General features: G+C 48.4%; 6 protein-coding genes across 6 annotated transcripts; 2 read left to right on the top strand and 4 right to left on the bottom strand.

Annotated features, from left to right (window-relative positions):
- Positions 1-183: 183 nt before the first annotated feature.
- Positions 184-1,516, bottom strand: BT62DRAFT_883249 (Gtr1/RagA G protein Gtr2; the record flags this gene model as incomplete). The annotated part of the gene is made up of 6 exons (XM_043182740.1): positions 184-544; positions 596-738; positions 790-983; positions 1,036-1,162; positions 1,215-1,323; positions 1,380-1,516. 6 exons carry the CDS (start codon positions 1,514-1,516, stop codon positions 184-186), a joined length of 1,071 nt encoding a protein of 356 aa, XP_043044781.1.
- A 200-nt stretch (positions 1,517-1,716) lies between these two features.
- BT62DRAFT_961020 (SPX-domain-containing protein) lies at positions 1,717-5,424 on the top strand. Its single transcript, XM_043188580.1, has 16 exons — positions 1,717-1,762; positions 1,823-1,871; positions 1,920-1,985; positions 2,043-2,144; positions 2,260-2,601; positions 2,649-2,657; positions 2,706-2,909; positions 2,958-3,018; positions 3,068-3,106; positions 3,163-3,281; positions 3,332-3,566; positions 3,620-3,821; positions 3,876-3,983; positions 4,037-4,107; positions 4,162-4,844; positions 4,899-5,424. The coding sequence occupies exons 2-16, from the start codon at positions 1,848-1,850 to the stop codon at positions 5,190-5,192; spliced, it is 2,559 nt and encodes an 852-aa protein (XP_043044780.1). The 5' UTR covers positions 1,717-1,762; positions 1,823-1,847; the 3' UTR covers positions 5,193-5,424.
- Positions 5,425-6,471: 1,047 nt separating this feature from the next.
- Positions 6,472-9,046, bottom strand: BT62DRAFT_961019 (uncharacterized protein; the record flags this gene model as incomplete). The annotated part of the gene is made up of 8 exons (XM_043188579.1): positions 8,738-9,046; positions 8,667-8,688; positions 8,514-8,612; positions 8,179-8,461; positions 7,792-8,123; positions 7,348-7,734; positions 6,819-7,296; positions 6,472-6,770 (listed from the first exon to the last, which is right to left on the bottom strand). Exons 1-8 carry the CDS (start codon positions 8,941-8,943, stop codon positions 6,472-6,474), a joined length of 2,106 nt encoding a protein of 701 aa, XP_043044779.1. The 5' UTR covers positions 8,944-9,046.
- A 738-nt stretch (positions 9,047-9,784) lies between these two features.
- Positions 9,785-12,267, bottom strand: BT62DRAFT_942088 (uncharacterized protein). Its single transcript, XM_043187818.1, has 5 exons — positions 12,072-12,267; positions 11,873-11,974; positions 11,537-11,816; positions 11,390-11,479; positions 9,785-11,334 (listed from the first exon to the last, which is right to left on the bottom strand). Exons 1-5 carry the CDS (start codon positions 12,171-12,173, stop codon positions 10,040-10,042), a joined length of 1,869 nt encoding a protein of 622 aa, XP_043044778.1. The 5' UTR covers positions 12,174-12,267; the 3' UTR covers positions 9,785-10,039.
- Positions 12,268-12,777: 510 nt separating this feature from the next.
- BT62DRAFT_942084 (PH domain-like protein) lies at positions 12,778-14,760 on the bottom strand. Its single transcript, XM_043187817.1, has 4 exons — positions 14,589-14,760; positions 14,221-14,538; positions 13,556-14,170; positions 12,778-13,507 (listed from the first exon to the last, which is right to left on the bottom strand). Exons 1-4 carry the CDS (start codon positions 14,667-14,669, stop codon positions 13,076-13,078), a joined length of 1,446 nt encoding a protein of 481 aa, XP_043044777.1. The 5' UTR covers positions 14,670-14,760; the 3' UTR covers positions 12,778-13,075.
- On the top strand, positions 14,760-15,785 carry BT62DRAFT_411551 (Acbp from Moniliophthora Perniciosa). The gene is made up of 6 exons (XM_043180822.1): positions 14,760-14,888; positions 14,949-15,230; positions 15,288-15,309; positions 15,359-15,422; positions 15,472-15,544; positions 15,600-15,785. The coding sequence occupies exons 2-6, from the start codon at positions 15,138-15,140 to the stop codon at positions 15,660-15,662; spliced, it is 315 nt and encodes a 104-aa protein (XP_043044776.1). The 5' UTR covers positions 14,760-14,888; positions 14,949-15,137; the 3' UTR covers positions 15,663-15,785.
- Positions 15,786-16,181: the final 396 nt, after the last annotated feature.

Genomic DNA, 16,181 nt, shown 5'->3' with positions numbered 1-16,181 from the left:
CAAAGCCCAGGTAACGTCGGAAGTCCGAGTGATTGCCTGTATTCCTTCCCCAATACTCAGAGCCTGTCCATTCCATAACGTTGCCTTGGGGCTGAAATTAACTGGTAAGTCGATCAGAAATAAATATACTGCCTGACGCACCACACCTACCATACTGTCAGTAAGGGCAGGCAACGATATTTATTACCCGCCACTCCGAGCTTCCTGCTCGACTTGGTAAATTTCTTGCACTCCCTCGCGAAAGAAGACTACATTATATTCAACAAGTCCCCGTCTACTTTCAAACACGGGTGTCGGCATGATAGCAAGCAGTGCAAGGTGTTCCATGATCAAGTGGTAAGTCAGTGTTGTCCCCGGAGTTGAAGGATGCAGCAACGCCGCGGCACTTGGATAAAAAAGATCCTTGGCGCGCTGTTTGGAATTTGACGCTCCTGCACTCGGTGTCGTACGACCTGGGGATTCTTGATCATGATCAGACAGAGACGGCACGGAAAGCACAGGTGGTAATAGTTTCCGATGCCGGGAAGAGCTGGCTGATGCCGATCTAACAAATGTGGTTAGCACTAATTATCGAAGGCGCCAAAGATATGTGTACTTATAAAGAGGTCCAAAGGAGTTCAGCATTTGTAAGTAGTCACAGCACAGATTGTGAGTAGCTGAGTCGACGGGTGACGCGTCGGTAGCGATATATAATCGTGAAGCTATGTCAAATAGGAAAGCCTTTGGGGATTGGGAATTCTGAAGGGTATCTGTTTCAATGCGCCTCACGAGAATGATAGAAAACCATACAGCACAGAATACGTTGAGAAGGTCCTCGAGGAACGGTAAAGAGTCGATCAACTTATGGAGAACTCGGGAAAAGGCTTCATGTAATGTATGGTCGTATACAGAGGTGAGGTGAAAATTGAGAGGCATCTGTTCATAATCTGGAGAAATGTCCAACAGTCGGTCGGTTACGCGCTCATTAATCTGTCTGAAGTTCTCTGAAAAAACAATGAACAACCGATAGCCAAGGTCACGAAGAAAAAGATGGACCAATCTTGTCGTCCTCTTGAAGCTTCTCGGCTTTGTGAACAAACACCTCAATATTGACATTCGGATTCTCATGGTACGCCGCAACAATGAACTCTACAAGTTTCGAGATGGGTTGGTTGTAGAGATCCTGTGGGGTGTTCAGAAACTTGTCTAGATAAAGATAAAAGGTGAAGACATACTCGAATGTCAATCACGAAGATAATGGTCAAGAATTGCGACAACGGCGCCCCGAGCGTTTCGACGGTTATAGTCCCTGGGCAGTCCCAGATTTCGAGAGGAATGACTGTACTAACGTAGAGACCTGGTCACTTCCATGGATACATGGACGATACTGATATACGCACTCGTATGTATGCTTGACTATTCTCGTAGTCGTTTCAAGATAAAAAGTCTGTTTCGGCGGTAAATTTTCGAACAGGACTTGCTGAATTGAAGTCTTGCCGCTCCTGACATAAAGAATCAGGCTTATGAAACAGCACATTTCAGCCTTACCTTCGCAAACCGAGCAACAGAATCTTTGATCTTGCCACCGCATCAGACTTTTTGTACGGGCTCATTAATACTTTTTGCGTCGACGGCGCAGCACACGACGGATACGAAGCCATAGCAGGGGATGGACGTTTTTGGACGAAATTGGGAAATTGGGAAATTGGATCCGAATTGGACGAAATTGGATCCGAACTCCGACCACCAAGCTCTCACACACGTTGGTGATCTATTTCAATTTGTATGTTTTCCTTTCGTTTGAGCCAGAAGATGATCCTGAGAAAGCACTTGTTTTGCACAGGAATCTATATCCTTCCAGCTATATAATGAAGTTTGGGAGGAAAATCAACGTAACTCTTCCTAAAACTAGCACCAATTGAGGCTGACCTGTTTCACAGACTGATCTCTACAATGAATGGCGCCCTTTTTATCTCGACTACAATGGTCTAAAGCGGGAACTCAAGGTCCGTTTCTACGTTCATATTTATCGTAAATCATGGACCCTGACGAAATTGCTGAAGGCACGGACCACTGGGCGTACTTGGAATGACCAGGATGAAAACGGGTTCAGACTTCGTCTGGAGCAAGAGTTAGATAAAATTCACGACTTTCAGAAGGAAAAGGTATGTGCTTCTCCTCGAGAGGCGCTAATCAGCGATCGCGCGGCAGTCACTGCGCAGCAGATTGGAACCATAATATAGTCCCCCCTCTTTGGCCGATATACTTACAAATTTCCAGGCCTCCGAGCTTTCATGCCGAATTCGTGATGCCGAGAAAGATGTCAAACGTCTGGTCGAGGATGAGATTTCAAGCTCTTCTGATCAACGCCGTGCTACCGCTACAGATGATTCTACTCAACAGACGGACCCCGAGGCCCAACAACGTGGACCTTTTGAAGAAGATGCTGGCTCAGATGACGACGACGAAACCGACCAGGAGCTCAGTGACGACGAATCTTACGATGCTTTGGAAAACAGGTTCCATGGTCTCGAGGAGGAAGTTGCTACCCTCGTCGCAGATGTGCACGATTTAGCCTTGTACACCAAGCTAAATATCACTGGCTTTATGAAAATTCTTAAGGTCCGCCACAAAGATCTCCTTCTGTTTATATCTAACCATGGTTACAGAAACACGATGTGTGTCTTCTCCTTGAGTCTCAAGCAAAACGATTCATGTGTTCCTAGAAACAAACATCTCGCTCCTTGAAGACGACATTTATACAAGATTACCTTGAAAAGCGACCTTTTTATCGCTATAACTGGGATGCCCTTATTGTCAAGCTTTCCAAACTTTATGATTTGGTACGGACTCGCGGTCATCCGATTCAAGGCGATTCAAGTGCGGGTGGGTCTCAGAGCGCCTTTGTTAGACAGACAACAAAATACTGGGTACGTTTACTGCGGTCCCGTCAGACTTCTGTTAACATAACTATCAAGGTCCATCCAGATAATTTGGTCTCGCTGAAACTGGCCATCTTGAGAAATTTACCAGTTCTCGGTGTGTAGATTGAGATGACTCTTCAGAACAGTTATTTAACATCGAATAGTCTTTAATCCTGACAAGGAATTTGAGCAGAAAGATGCTGGTGCGGCCCTTCGTTTCCCCTCGTTCTTACAATTTACTAATGACTACGTCGCGCAGCCATCACCTCCATTTACTTTGACAATGAAGACCTCGAGCTTTATCTCGGTCGCCTTGAAAAGACAGAAGGCGCGGAGGCTATCAGGTTGCGATGGTATGGCGACGTCACCACGAAAACTGTATGTGCTTAATATCTATCATGTTTCATAATTGTTCACGATAGGGGCAGATTTTTGTAGAGCGGAAGACTCATCGAGAAGACTGGACCGGGGAGAAATCTGTTAAAGCCCGTTTTCCCATAAAAGAGCATTTAGTCAACGCCTTTCTTAGAGGAGAGTATACCATGGACGCTGAATTCCAGCAACTGGTTAAGAAAGGAAAGAAGACACAACAGGAGGTCGATTCCATGACTCAACTGGCTAATGAAGTCCAGTATACTGTTCTAACTCGAAAACTTCAGCCTGGTATGTCTTTTTTCTCGATAAAACCTGTGGTCTGTGTCTCATGCTGAGACTAGTGATGCGCTCTTTTTACAACCGGACTGCGTTCCAACTACCGGGTGACGCTCGGGTGCGAATCTCCTTGGACACCGAGCTTACCTTGGTCAGAGAAGACAACTGGGACGACCGGGTGCGCGCCGGTAATAACTGGCGTCGAACAGATATCGGCATCGACTATCCTTTTGAACAGCTCCCTGAGGATGATAAAGAGCTCTTCAAGTGAGCATCAGTGTCGCATCGCGGTAGTCGTACTAAATCTTTTCACTCCTCCAGGTATGGAGTCCTGGAAGTCAAACTCCAAACCCAGTTAGGACAAGAGCCACCACAGTGGGTCACAGATCTGGTTCAATCACATCTGGTGGAAGCGGTACCGAAATTCAGGTACGAGTCCCGTTATCCTCATCAAATAATGGATTGACGGACTTGACACTTAGTAAATTCATTCATGGCTGTGCCACCCTCCTGCCGAACCGGGTGGACCTGGTTCCTTTTTGGCTGCCCCAAAGTATGTTCCTGGGTTCTCTACAGTCTAGAACCTTGCACTGACGAGATGCATCAGTGGACACTGACATTTTGAAACCTGACACTGGCTACCTCTCAATCATCGAAAGGCCCTCCAACATTTCGTCTTCGAAGGGATCCTTTGAACAACGGGACAGTTCAGACTCACGAACGCCGCCTCATCCTAGCTATGCTGAGCCTGTCTCTGAAGGAGAAGAAGATGAGAACATGGACGTCGCTCCTGCTAAGGATGAACACAAGCGCACCGGTCTCAGCGGAGAGGAAGTCGCCGCTGCCATCGCTTATCGCGAACAAATGCTGAAGGAAGCACGTGTCAAAGAGCTCGTAAATGGGAAAAAGCCGAGCAAAGTCACATCTTCTGATGAGGGCGTCCTTGAAGCCGACAACGAAGAGGAGACGGATGAAAGGACAGCGTTCTTGAGGGGAAAGAAAATCCAACAGTCGACAGCTGACCGCAAAGCGAGAGCACTTTCAATCGATCCTTTGGCCCCGTCTTCCGCTTTTGACGAAACATTGAGAACGCGTCTGAAGGGTGAAAGCCAAATTCGGGAACGAGGACTCGAACCTGAACAAGATGGAGGTGGAGGTGGAGGAAAATCTGTGACCGGCACTGATGATCGTTTGCTGGTCCGAGAATGGACTGCGCCTTCTGGCAAAAGAATTTCTGTTCCTGTTCGCATTGAGCCTAAGGTCTACTTCGCTACCGAGAGAACATTCTTGGTGAGTATCACCACAACTATGGATATCAGTATCTTACAAGCGCCGCCTCCCTAGAAATGGCTCAATATGTCCGTGTTCATTGGTACCATAGCTACGACGTTACTCAACTTCACCTCACCGGACGACTCTCGAGGTCTTATCAGCGCGGCATTGTTTACCTGCTGTGCATTACTGGCCATCGCATATTCTGCAGCAATCTTCCTGTATCGAGCTCTCTGTCTGAGGCAGAGACGAGCAGAAGGGCTGTACTATGACAAGTATGGACCGACGATACTATGCTTCGTTCTGTTTTCGGCGTTGGCATCCAATATTGGTTTACGGGTCTCGGAAATGATTGAGCAACATTAGGCCCAAGGTGAGGTCAAAGTGTACAATTAGTATTTTACAGTGTTCGAAGGATATTTAAATGAGGAGTGGAAACTGGGTGGAAACCAAAGAGGGGGAACCCAGGTATACAAAAAGGAAAGGTTTTAAGGACTTAAAAAAAAGTTGATACGAGCATTTGATGTTCATAGAACTAGTATGTATACTGTGCTTCGAGTACTTTGATTCTATGAGCTATAGCTAGTGCTTGTTACCGAAAAGCTGCTTCCGGGGTAAGAAACGGACGTTGTGATTCGAAGAGGTATCATAGATGTGCCCATTGCGACCGTGATCCGAGACATAATGGTTAAAAGCTAATCACTAATGTGTAGAGGGGAAGTGTGTAAACTTCCCTCTCCCGTTGCCATGGAAAACTAGCTCTGCGTTCGTCGTCGTTCCTCCAATTAAAAAAAGTATAAGCTCGCTCAAGTTATGGCATCATACATAGTCGATTCTATTTTATCCTACTCTCATGATAGGAGGCTTGGCAATAGGATACATTTAGCCACCAGCGCCAGCGCCCGCGCCCACCACGCACATGGTATTGGCATGGTAGCAATAAATGGTAAATATGTTCCGAAGCTCACGCAAAGCCCTCCACAGAATTGCCTACACCTCTTCAAAGACCGAAGTTACCACTACAACAGCAGACAGAATAGACAACAGATGGCATACGGTCGACGGAAGACAGATGCATTGGCATCGGACTACCTTGAAATATGGATATGCCGATTGACTCGGTATATAGATGGGTGGCAAATACAACCAAATGAGCCGGTGGCAGTTGCGCCCATGCATCCTTCTTTTCCTTTTAATCTTCCACCTCATCCTTTCGCCCTCGTTCTGCTGCAGCCCTCACCGTCTCTCCTCTCTAATTCCAATGATACCACCATGTACCACTACCTTCGTTCAGTAGTTCCCCGTGCCAATTTCCCGTTACTGCCGGGAAATGCACATCCTGCGGAATCAGAATGTGAGTTTTCACCCATTGGCCCTCCTTTGGTTCCTACCGTGCAACCAGAACGTATGCGAACGATATGCTGGGTCGACCCGACCCCTCTTATGCATTCTGGACACTTTCTACGACTTCACTTTCGTTCGACTAATTGTCGACGTCTTATTCTTATAGGTTTTGACCTTTCGGTGGTGATATACATTACAGCGCTAATATTTATGATATAGAACAAGTCGGGTTATGGATACAAGGCGAAAATTTTATAACTGCGTAGCAGGTGAGTGTTAAGTTAGTTCAAGGGTATTGGATTCATATCAGCAGCAAATTAGGACACCGTTCCCGCAAGGTTTTTCTCCATTCGCTTGGGCCACTACGTGTATCGCGTTTTTGCCATACAGCTTCCATCACTAATCGCGTTCGCAACAAGTTTCCGATGCTCTCATCCTGTGATTGCAGCCTCGCTTTTAGAAATTCTCTATGCGATGAGTTGTCTGTCATACATCCCGCCAGACATACAGGAAATACCAAAGTCCGGTCGATCTCCGAGGGTGCCAATTGATGGAACAGCTGTATAATTGAATCAACCGAGGCGGCGATTTCGGGTACAGCTGATGCAACGTTACGAATAGAGGAGGCTGAGAGGCAAAGGTGCGCACCTGGGTTGTCATTGTTGATTGTAGTGTGAAGATATAATAGTGCACTCTCTCGAAAGACGTTTCCAACCAATTGCATGATCTCGTCCGGATAGGATATTACTCCTGCATCAGACATGGTCGCTTGCATCAGGTTCGGGTGTAGTGGTGTTTGTTCGCCAAAACTCGACGGCTCGCGTTGCCGATTTCGCAGTCTTTGTTCTATGTCATCGCCGCGCCGCACAAGTTCACGGAAGCTCAGGGATCCCTTCGCTTGCTCGGATGCCTTCCACTGGCCCAGCCCAGATATCTCAGCAAGGGCGAGCATCGCTTCGTCAGGACATCCGGTCAGGTTTTCCATATGAAGCCCTCGGCCTTGAAAATCCAGGTCACTCCTTTGCATGTGTCCCCAAAATCCGTTCTGATCGCCAAGCAGACATCTGTACAGTGCCAGGTGCTTGGGTTGTTTCATCAATGTAAATGAAGCAAAGATCTCCATCCACTACAAAGACAAGGTCAGTTGTTGCGTCCAACGGATGGACGACAAGCATACCATGGTGCATTTCACGATCAATTGACTGGACGCACTCATATTCGTCAAGACGAGCTTCGGGTTCTCACTAGTTGGAAGTCCCGTCTGAGACATCCATTCCAAGGTGATGGCCAGCATAGGAGGCCAGTCAACGGTACTTCCTGCCATCTGGGAAAAACATATAAGGTACAACGCGGCAAGGACATCGCTTTCATCGTGACGTGATTTCGACTGCTTCCCACTAGCGAGTTGAAATACAGCCTCGTCATGGAAATATTGCGCTGTTGAGTGTTCCGGATTGGGATCTGGAGCCTCTAAGCCCTGCGCAACACGCATTCGTGTGAAGTGGAGACTTGATAAGGCGCAAACGGCATTAGTAACGGGCCCCCGAGGTTCTTGTACGATCATCTATTCATCACCTGTCAGCCAACGCTCATTTCATCCGGTTGACTTGTAGGAACTCACGGTATACGTAAGATTCGTGAGCGCGTTGCTGGAAAAAAGAAGATTCGTCTTTCTGACATGTTCGAAGAAATACATGACGTGGCTTTCTTGGATGGAGTTTTGGCCAGCAAGTAGAGGGAAACTTTGTATGGGAGACGGGGGGCGGATGTTGAAGTCGAATTGGTCACTGCTGTTTGTTGCGACGTACAGACTCATATCGAAGTCCAAGGGTTCACTGTGGACCGACGATGACTGTGGTGAGTACTGGTACATCGATGCACCGAAATCCATGGAGTTGACATTAGAGTCGCTGTAGGATGCTGCCGGGAGTTGATGAAAGCCGTTTGATGGGCCTATGTCCGTGAATTATTAGCGATATGCATGGCATGGAGGTTCACTCAAGCTTACCGGGCATGCCCGGCATTCCACCCAGGCGAGATTGATCAAAACGATAATCAAAGGGTCGGGGGTCGACGTCGAGAGCTAATGATGAGGCCGTGCTGGAAGATTTTTCGGGGGACTTGGGAGAGAGTGCCGAAAGACGATGGAAGGTTGATGTCCGCGACGACCCTGTGGCAGGCTTAGCTGCATGCGCTTGTAGCATGGAAGTCCGGGGTTGCCCCCGTATGAGACCGGCGCGAGTCAGCTTTGCCTTGATGTTCGCCTTGTATGCCTCGACAGCGTGCTTGTCCTGGCAAAGACAATGAATAGGGGATTGGGAAACAACGGAGCATCCCACTCACGCGCATCCATTCCGGTCGTTTGGGACCCCAGCCTAGACACTCGATGGTTAGACGTACACAGGTGCGACATGAGTCGCCTTCGCGCTGCTCGTCGCATTTCTGACAAACAATTAAGATATGGCGCTAAAATCGGGTGGTGTAATAATAGCTCACTTTTCGGCGAAGACGACACGTCCTGTAGTCGATTAGGTTTGCGCGTCAGAAAGCGATGGCGTCGCACTCACCAACAGCCACCTTTACTTGCGGAAGGAGTGCGTGGTAAATCAACGGTATTATAGGTTGGTGTGCCCCTGCTGCTGCTGCTCAAAGAGGGTGATTCGCGATCTTCGGGGGCGGGGGCCATTGATACGGGATAGAGTGACGGTGACACGCTTGAGGAGGCGGGGGCAGACGACGAAGATCTGAAAGGTATGGACGCTGTATAGTCCATGCAAGGACACGGGCAATCTGACCGTCGAGGACGTCGAACAGTCTGAACAAGGCTGAGGCTTGAGTTTAAGAAAGTCGGAACAAGAAAGCAAGCGTGACTAATTGATAGGAAAGGGTCCGCAGGAAAGCCGGTTACGCGTGGGCCGTGTTAGAAGGGGTTTGAATATAAGGAGATGGAAACGGAGGGAACTAGTTGATGGGGTGATGGAGTGTTACCAAGGAGCATAAAATATGCAGACCTGAGACACGGATGACTCTAGGTGATGCCTTTATGTTTCTTCTTTGTACCTATGTCGGTTGACGTCCGAGTGGTAGATCATATTTGCAGGTTTTGATTATATATGCAATATACGAATTTGTTTTATAATCTGGCCCAAGCGGAGGGTGAATCTCCTGAATCTTGTTTTCCCTGACTTTGTATATACGATGGTATTTCCATCTCCTTGTCCATCGGCCCATGTTTTCGAGCCGACGGTGTTGAAATGTGACCGATATACAGGGTACGGAAGGTAGGGCACATGGGGGCCCCTGAATAATCCCACGTCCTCATTTATGTCGCGTCTGTTTTTGTACCGATGTCAAATCAGTGGATCTAAATATCCTGTGTACTCGTTCGGCTGCTGTAGCTGAGTATCCTTCCTGTCTCCCTTTAAATAAATAATGCACAATCCATCCTGAAGCCATCCTTTTATCTAATCCCCCGAACGTACCGGTATAGTATAGTACACACACACACAAGGGTCAACACTTGACGAAATTCCCATTTACAGGGACGAGAAGCTTCTGTATTGCGTATCCTTCTGCCGAACTGGCTGTGGCTGTGTTTTAAGGGACCGAAATCCGTGGTCATCGCGAGTCACTACTGCTCCATGCTTTCGGCACCCGACGACGATCCAATGCGTTGTAATTGCTAGTGGTAATGTTACGATGTTATACTTATACTATAGTGGGATGCATCTTTTACAAGCCAGTGAGGCCAGGTATATGAGTAACAGACTTGCTCGACATGTAAGCGGCAGGACTCGATACTATCTATTCTCCGAGTCCAAAGTTGGTGAAAACATAGAGATGGAAAACGAGAAGCCGATTGAAAATACTTATACCAGGAGCATTTTTTCCTTGTGCAGAATTTGACGCCAAGGAACAGGGTCCTTCCGGCTCATCCCACTCCGGATGTCCCAGACTTTGTCAAGTAGCTGTACCAGTGCGGTACAGTTACCGACACATCCTTCCCCAGCGAGTTGAGCACGAAGGATATTGCGGTGCGACGTATTATCTGTCAGGCAGCCGCACACGAAGAAGGCAAATACAGTGCTTCGAACAACGGCGGTGCGAACAGGGGCAGAGCAGCAACGGTTCATATCGCTGAGCACATTCAAGGCATCCTGGACCGAAGCTGCGATCTCTGCTACACCAGGATGGTCGCCAGATACGACTGAGCGTAGATAAACGCGCGCTGATGTCCGGAAGATTTCAGAAGAACGATTGCGCGCCTCATCAACGCCGATGTGAGCCCTAGGAAATGCAAGAGGTTCGGAAAGGCAAAGGTCAATCGGTTGAGACCTTGAGACTAATGAAGGAACGCTTAACACGCCGTTGCTGAGTTGATGCTGTTTCCAACATGCCAAAGACGATGTCTCCGCCAATGCCCAGACAATACGGCTTTCACATCCCATTACTGTCATCATCGAAAGCTCAGTCGGGATGGATTCGTAGAGCTCGGTAATCCCACTCGCGTCAGGAGCGAACAGTTCTCTGATGATGGCTAAGAAGAGCGGCGGATGTTGCGTCGTTACTGACGCCAGGACATCGAACCAGATGGCTGTTTTCACGAGAAAGCGTTCCTTCTCGGTGCACGATATCAGAGCCTCACGGGGAGACATGTAACGATCGAGGACCATGCGCGAATAGTTGAACGCTACCTCTAGCCAACGTTGCCATTCTCCCTTTCCACCGTCAAAGAGGAATGACGAGATAACAGTCAACGACGCCATGGCCTCGTCCTCGGTGTACGACGAACCTCTGCTTAAGACAAGCTTGAGTTCATCGTACTGGCGCCTCGGGGTGTTGTCTTGCAGCGCGGGCACCGAAGGCACAGCTTCGCGTCTTCGGTGTATGAACGCCAGAAGACGGGCTGCATTTCGATAACAATCACCTTCGACGGCGTCGTATATAACTTGAGGCAATCTGATTTTGTCGGCCAGTTGGAATTGCATACCAACAACAACATCGAGATAGTGATTGACGAGTTCATCAGCAGATCCTCCAGGAATCATTGGAGGGGTAGGATAGTATGGGCCGGAGTCGAAGTATATATCATCATCAGGCATTGTGAAAAGAAGGTTGTAGGAAGGAGCAAGATTGCTTCGCATTGAAGGATTCGCACCCGACCCTACGAAAGGTCGTTATTACATGAAAATATCATATTTAATAGTACAGGTTCTTACATCCGGGTAGGCTATTAGGGTAGTGCATTATATCGTACGCCTGGGGATCGTTATCATAAGGAGATTCATGCCGTAGCTGCAACTCCAGAGCTAAGAAGGACATGGGAATTCAGAGCTGATATCTCAAAAAGCAAAGATGTGGCGTACCGTCTTCGGTATATGCTGCGTCAACGTAGGTGCTGGCAACAGCAGACCAAGGTTCGTCGCGCATGGCAGAGGTGTTCCTGGAGTACTCGCCTCCAACCATGGGTAGGTCGACATTTCTGGAGTCAGGGCTCTCGGAGGAAGACATAGAGTCGTCCTCCTGGCGGAGAAGAAGGATCTGATCTGGGTTGCTGTCCCGACCATTGGAACTTGCATGACCTTTAATCATGCCATTGCCTGCGAGGAAGTTCTTAATGTCCGCCCGCAGCTTAGTGTGTTGTTCCTGCAATACATCAGGGCGACGCCACACAATGTAGGGTGGGTGGGCAGTAGACTAACCTTGAGCCATTCAGGCCGTTTAGAACCGAAACCAAGACACTGGAGCTTCAAGCGAACACAGGACCTGCAATTGCCTTGCTCGTCGCGATCTTCATCACATTTCTAGATACGGACCATAGCGCCACATAGTAAAAAAAGAAAAAGAGATTGGGTGGTTAGGAAGATGATGGTGGGGACTGGTGCTGAAGAAAGGGCGAACCTTTCTTCGAATTCTGCAAGTGTAACAGCCGGACTTTGCGCGTACAGAGCCTTTGGCTTTGGGCGCTCCGTGCTTCTTGATGCCGTTCTTGGCAGCAGGCATGACATTAAGTGGGGACGACGAATGGTAACAAAGATGAGAGGAAAAGGATAGCTTGGTGTACAGTGTAGGGCGCGATGAAGGTATGGGAAGACAGTGGTACTGTTGGCCATGGAGGCAAGTGTGCTTGTGATATATGTATAACTAGTTACGGACATTAACCGTTCCCTTTGGGAGATGGCTGATCTTGACTTGTCACGCGGTCCCGGGGTCCCCTGCCCTTCAATCTCCACACTTGCTCAGCCTGTTTTCTTGCCGTAAAACTCTGTGCTAGCTTGACTTTTATAGTGACCGCAGGATTGTGTTTAATTCATGTAGATCGTAATCGAGTTGAAGCTCTGAGTCCAGCTAGTCTCGGTCAGCCATTGAGGTCGGGGCATGGTTGATGAAAATTTCCTGTAGCTAGAGGCTGTTTGAAGCATTGAATGGTAGCAGGCTATATATGCGGTCTCCAAAGTATACGCCGTCTTCTCGATCCGTGTCAATGCCGGTGGGATTGTCAGCATCCTAGCATCGTCCTGGGAATTCAGCTATTCAAACGTTGACTTCCTCCGCGCTTGGCGGCCCTGCATTCCGTCCACATCGTGGAGAACAGCACAATGGGAGGGGCACCAACATAAGACTTGCCTGATCGATACTACTACAGATCAGACATCTCCATTGCAACAACTACAACAGCGGAAAGCATTCTATCCACAGTCCCCAAGCCAAAGAGTAGTATGAACAATTTAGGAAATCAGCATATGTATGGATGCAACCAAAAATGGGTGTTCCGAAGTAAAGGGAACGCAGTGTCCATCTTGATGTCTTGTCTTCGCAGCAAATAAAAATAGCAAGGAAAGATGAGCGACTCGGAAAAACAGAGAGGACGAGTGGGAAAACGTTTGCAATTTCTCCAACCAAGACTAATTCTGACTCCCTTCTTCAATTATGATGCCAGGGTTTACCCCGGAACCACTCACGCTCACCCTTCGAACCTTGCCTTTGATACCCCCACTCGAACCAGACGTAAATCCGGAACCATTCGGGCTTATGGATGCTGTGACGGCAGGAATCTTCGTAGTCTCACCAGGGACAACACCGGAACCAGATCTACGAGCAATTAGTGCTCGTATCGCGCCTAGCCACTTGATTTCGTCCTCCTCGTTCGGCGCACAAAGAAGCAGTGTTCGTTTGGTCGTAACAATCTTGAAAGTATGATCACTGTGATCGTCATCTGGCTCCATCGAGGCTGGTATGGGAGGCGACGTTGCGAGCGGTTGTCGATGAGCAGGCAAGTCGTATTCGAGAGCGTCCAGAATCTCCGTCAACTGAAATTGTCGGTGAGGTTTTGCATCCTACGAAATGTGAGTTTCCCTCAGCTACTTTGTCAAAACGTCACTGACCATGTGGCTCGTGTAGTATACTAATTTTTCACCGGAAAGAACAAACCAACGTTTACGCCAATTCCGCCGCTTCGATCCACACTTCATGAGGTAGCCAGAAAGAACACTCTTCGTTGGATCCTTTACCGTTCCAGTTGGGATTTTCGACGGTGAAGAAGTGATACTAGAACGATGTTGTGAAGATACCGAGTAAGTCCTTTGACCTACAGGAGAGGCATCTTCCGAGTCTGAAGAAGGTGCATTTTGGGCATAATTGGGATATGAGGGTGGAGAAGGTGTTATCATTGGCGGAGAGACATTGCTGGATCGGTCTTGCATTTTGGGTATAGGGATAGGACTAGAAACCGAGTTTGGAGTTGTTGTGGCAAGAAGAGTTTGTCTGGCTTCATCGATGGTGGTGATCCATTCCTGAACATCGCCCGGTGATTCAGCCTGCAGATAGAAGGTTCGCACAGGCGAGACGAGCCCAAATGTGTTTTCGTGTTTCTTCAACGAGACTTGTGTGCAGGAATGGACATCTGATAGTTCCAAAAGGCGAAGTAGCTGGTATTCGGCGTTCGTCTTGTAGTAAGCTAGTTGAGTCGGTCGTAGGACGAACCACCGCTTTTTCCATGTCTACGGAGGCCATAAGGGAACGCACAGCACAGAACGCGAACGTCGCTGACCTTTCTTCGCTCGCCTTTCTTCCATAAATAGCCGGCCTTGATGACACTTTCGTCAACGGAATCATGAGTGCCCACCCTACTGTTAGCAGATTTCCAGCCTCCCTCTTCCTCATCATCTTCATCCTCGGTATCTTCCCCGCTATTAGACCTCCTTTCAGCAATGGCAGAAAGAGGGGCCTGGGTAAGGGCCGAGCCGTGAACTGAGCCAGTAACGCCAGTGACCAGTCCAGAAGACGATATTGAGTGTACATCTGGGGTTAAAATGGAATCCGAATCCGAATCTGTTCCAGAGACAGCGGCAACCGAAATGCTTTGGGGCTGTCGAGCAGTTAATACGTTGCCCACACAAATGCAGATCGCAGACCTACTTTAGGACTTTTGGCAGCAGAGTGGACAGAGAGCTTTCGTTGAACCTCCTGCGCTGAAGGAGCCGCAGCAGGTGCAGACATTCTGTCGTCAAGTCGCCGTCGTCGACGCGGGGAGTTGTGTACAGGAAGCGTTACGGAGCGTTGACAGCAAAGTCGCAACAAAGCAATAAGATTGGCTGTGGCTGTGCCCATGTGCCAGAGTCACAGTACGTGACATATTGTGACATAGCCATTTTCGAACGGTGACGCCAAACTGCTTACACCTATCGAGGAAGAAATTTGATTCTTTATTGCGGTCCGGTAAGTACAGAAATTCATTATTATGAGTAGTACCTTGATTGAAGTATCCACGATGCGCAGTTGGAATGCGCCTCACACGTTCGAAAGAGACTTTCGGATGGATAATCATGATTATCAGAGTCATCCCTTTTGCCTGCTGAGCTCTACCAGGGATTTTCCCGTCGATCGATAACGACGGAACCGGGTGCCGAGTGCCGACATCCTTAACTACCCTGTCGTTCACTCCGAGCCCCTTGTACTCGAACCACCATGTCTGAATCCCAGTTCAAGAAGGCTGTAGAGATCGTCCAGAGTCTTCCCAAGGACGGCCCCGTCAAGCCTACCCAGGACGACCAACTCTATGTAAGCCGAACGAACTCCTATTGCTTCTATCTTTGATCTAATTGCCGTGATTTACAGTTCTACTCTTATTACAAGCAAGGTCTGCAGTGATACATCATTCTATTGGTCTGTTTCTAACGAAATCAAAGGAACCATCGGCGATGTTAATACAGAACGTCCAGGTCTTCTCGACTTTGTGGGCAAAGCCAAATGGTGTGTCTCTGACTTCTTACGCTTCGAATTCTCATACATCGTTTTTTAGGGATGCTTGGAACAAAGTTAAGGGTACTTCGAAAGAGGAAGCTCAGTCCAAATACGTCGAGAAATTGATTGAGGTGCGTTGCCTCGAGCTGACATGCGGCTGTTTCATTTACTAATATGTCACTCCAGGTTCTCAAGAAGACTGGTGACGAGACCTCGAATAAATTCCTCGCTGAGCTTGAGGCTGCTTGAGCTAGGAATTGTGTAAAGGTCCATCATGTATATCAAGTGACTGAAAGGCCCACTTCCTCAAACCGCAAACCTGTACTTCACTTGAATCGTTAGCTGCATCCCAAGGATGTGACAAGTCAAGTTACACATGCTGTTCATCTTCCGGCGCTTACTCGACGAAACTGATTGGGCCAATCTTAGGCGCCTGCTAAAAGTAACGGCGCTTCTCCCGCTCCCTGATGGAGGACCCTCGGTCACCCTTACAGCCATGTTTTCGTCCGCTTGTCACAGACCCAGCTAGCCCATCATTTCAGTTAGGAACCACCCTGCCAATTTTGCGTTCATTTATCCCTCCACATACGGCGTTTCAATTCAACAAGGGCCATAAGGGTTGGCTCTGCGAAGAATCCGTCATGTTGTGCTGGCCACCTCGGTGCCGCGTCAGGGATGTGCTATACGTTACATGCAAAGTGGTCGAGATCAGAAAGCCTCATTCATGATGCCACAAGCAAGGTCCGAGCGTGTACTCCCAGGACCATA

This window comes from Guyanagaster necrorhizus (genome assembly GCF_019112545.1).
Source record: "Guyanagaster necrorhizus MCA 3950 unplaced genomic scaffold BT62scaffold_3, whole genome shotgun sequence".
In the NCBI taxonomy this organism is placed as follows: Eukaryota; Fungi; Basidiomycota; class Agaricomycetes; order Agaricales; family Physalacriaceae; genus Guyanagaster; species Guyanagaster necrorhizus.
Note: the sequence above shows the minus strand (reverse complement) of the source record. Positions and strands in the feature narration are given on the sequence as shown.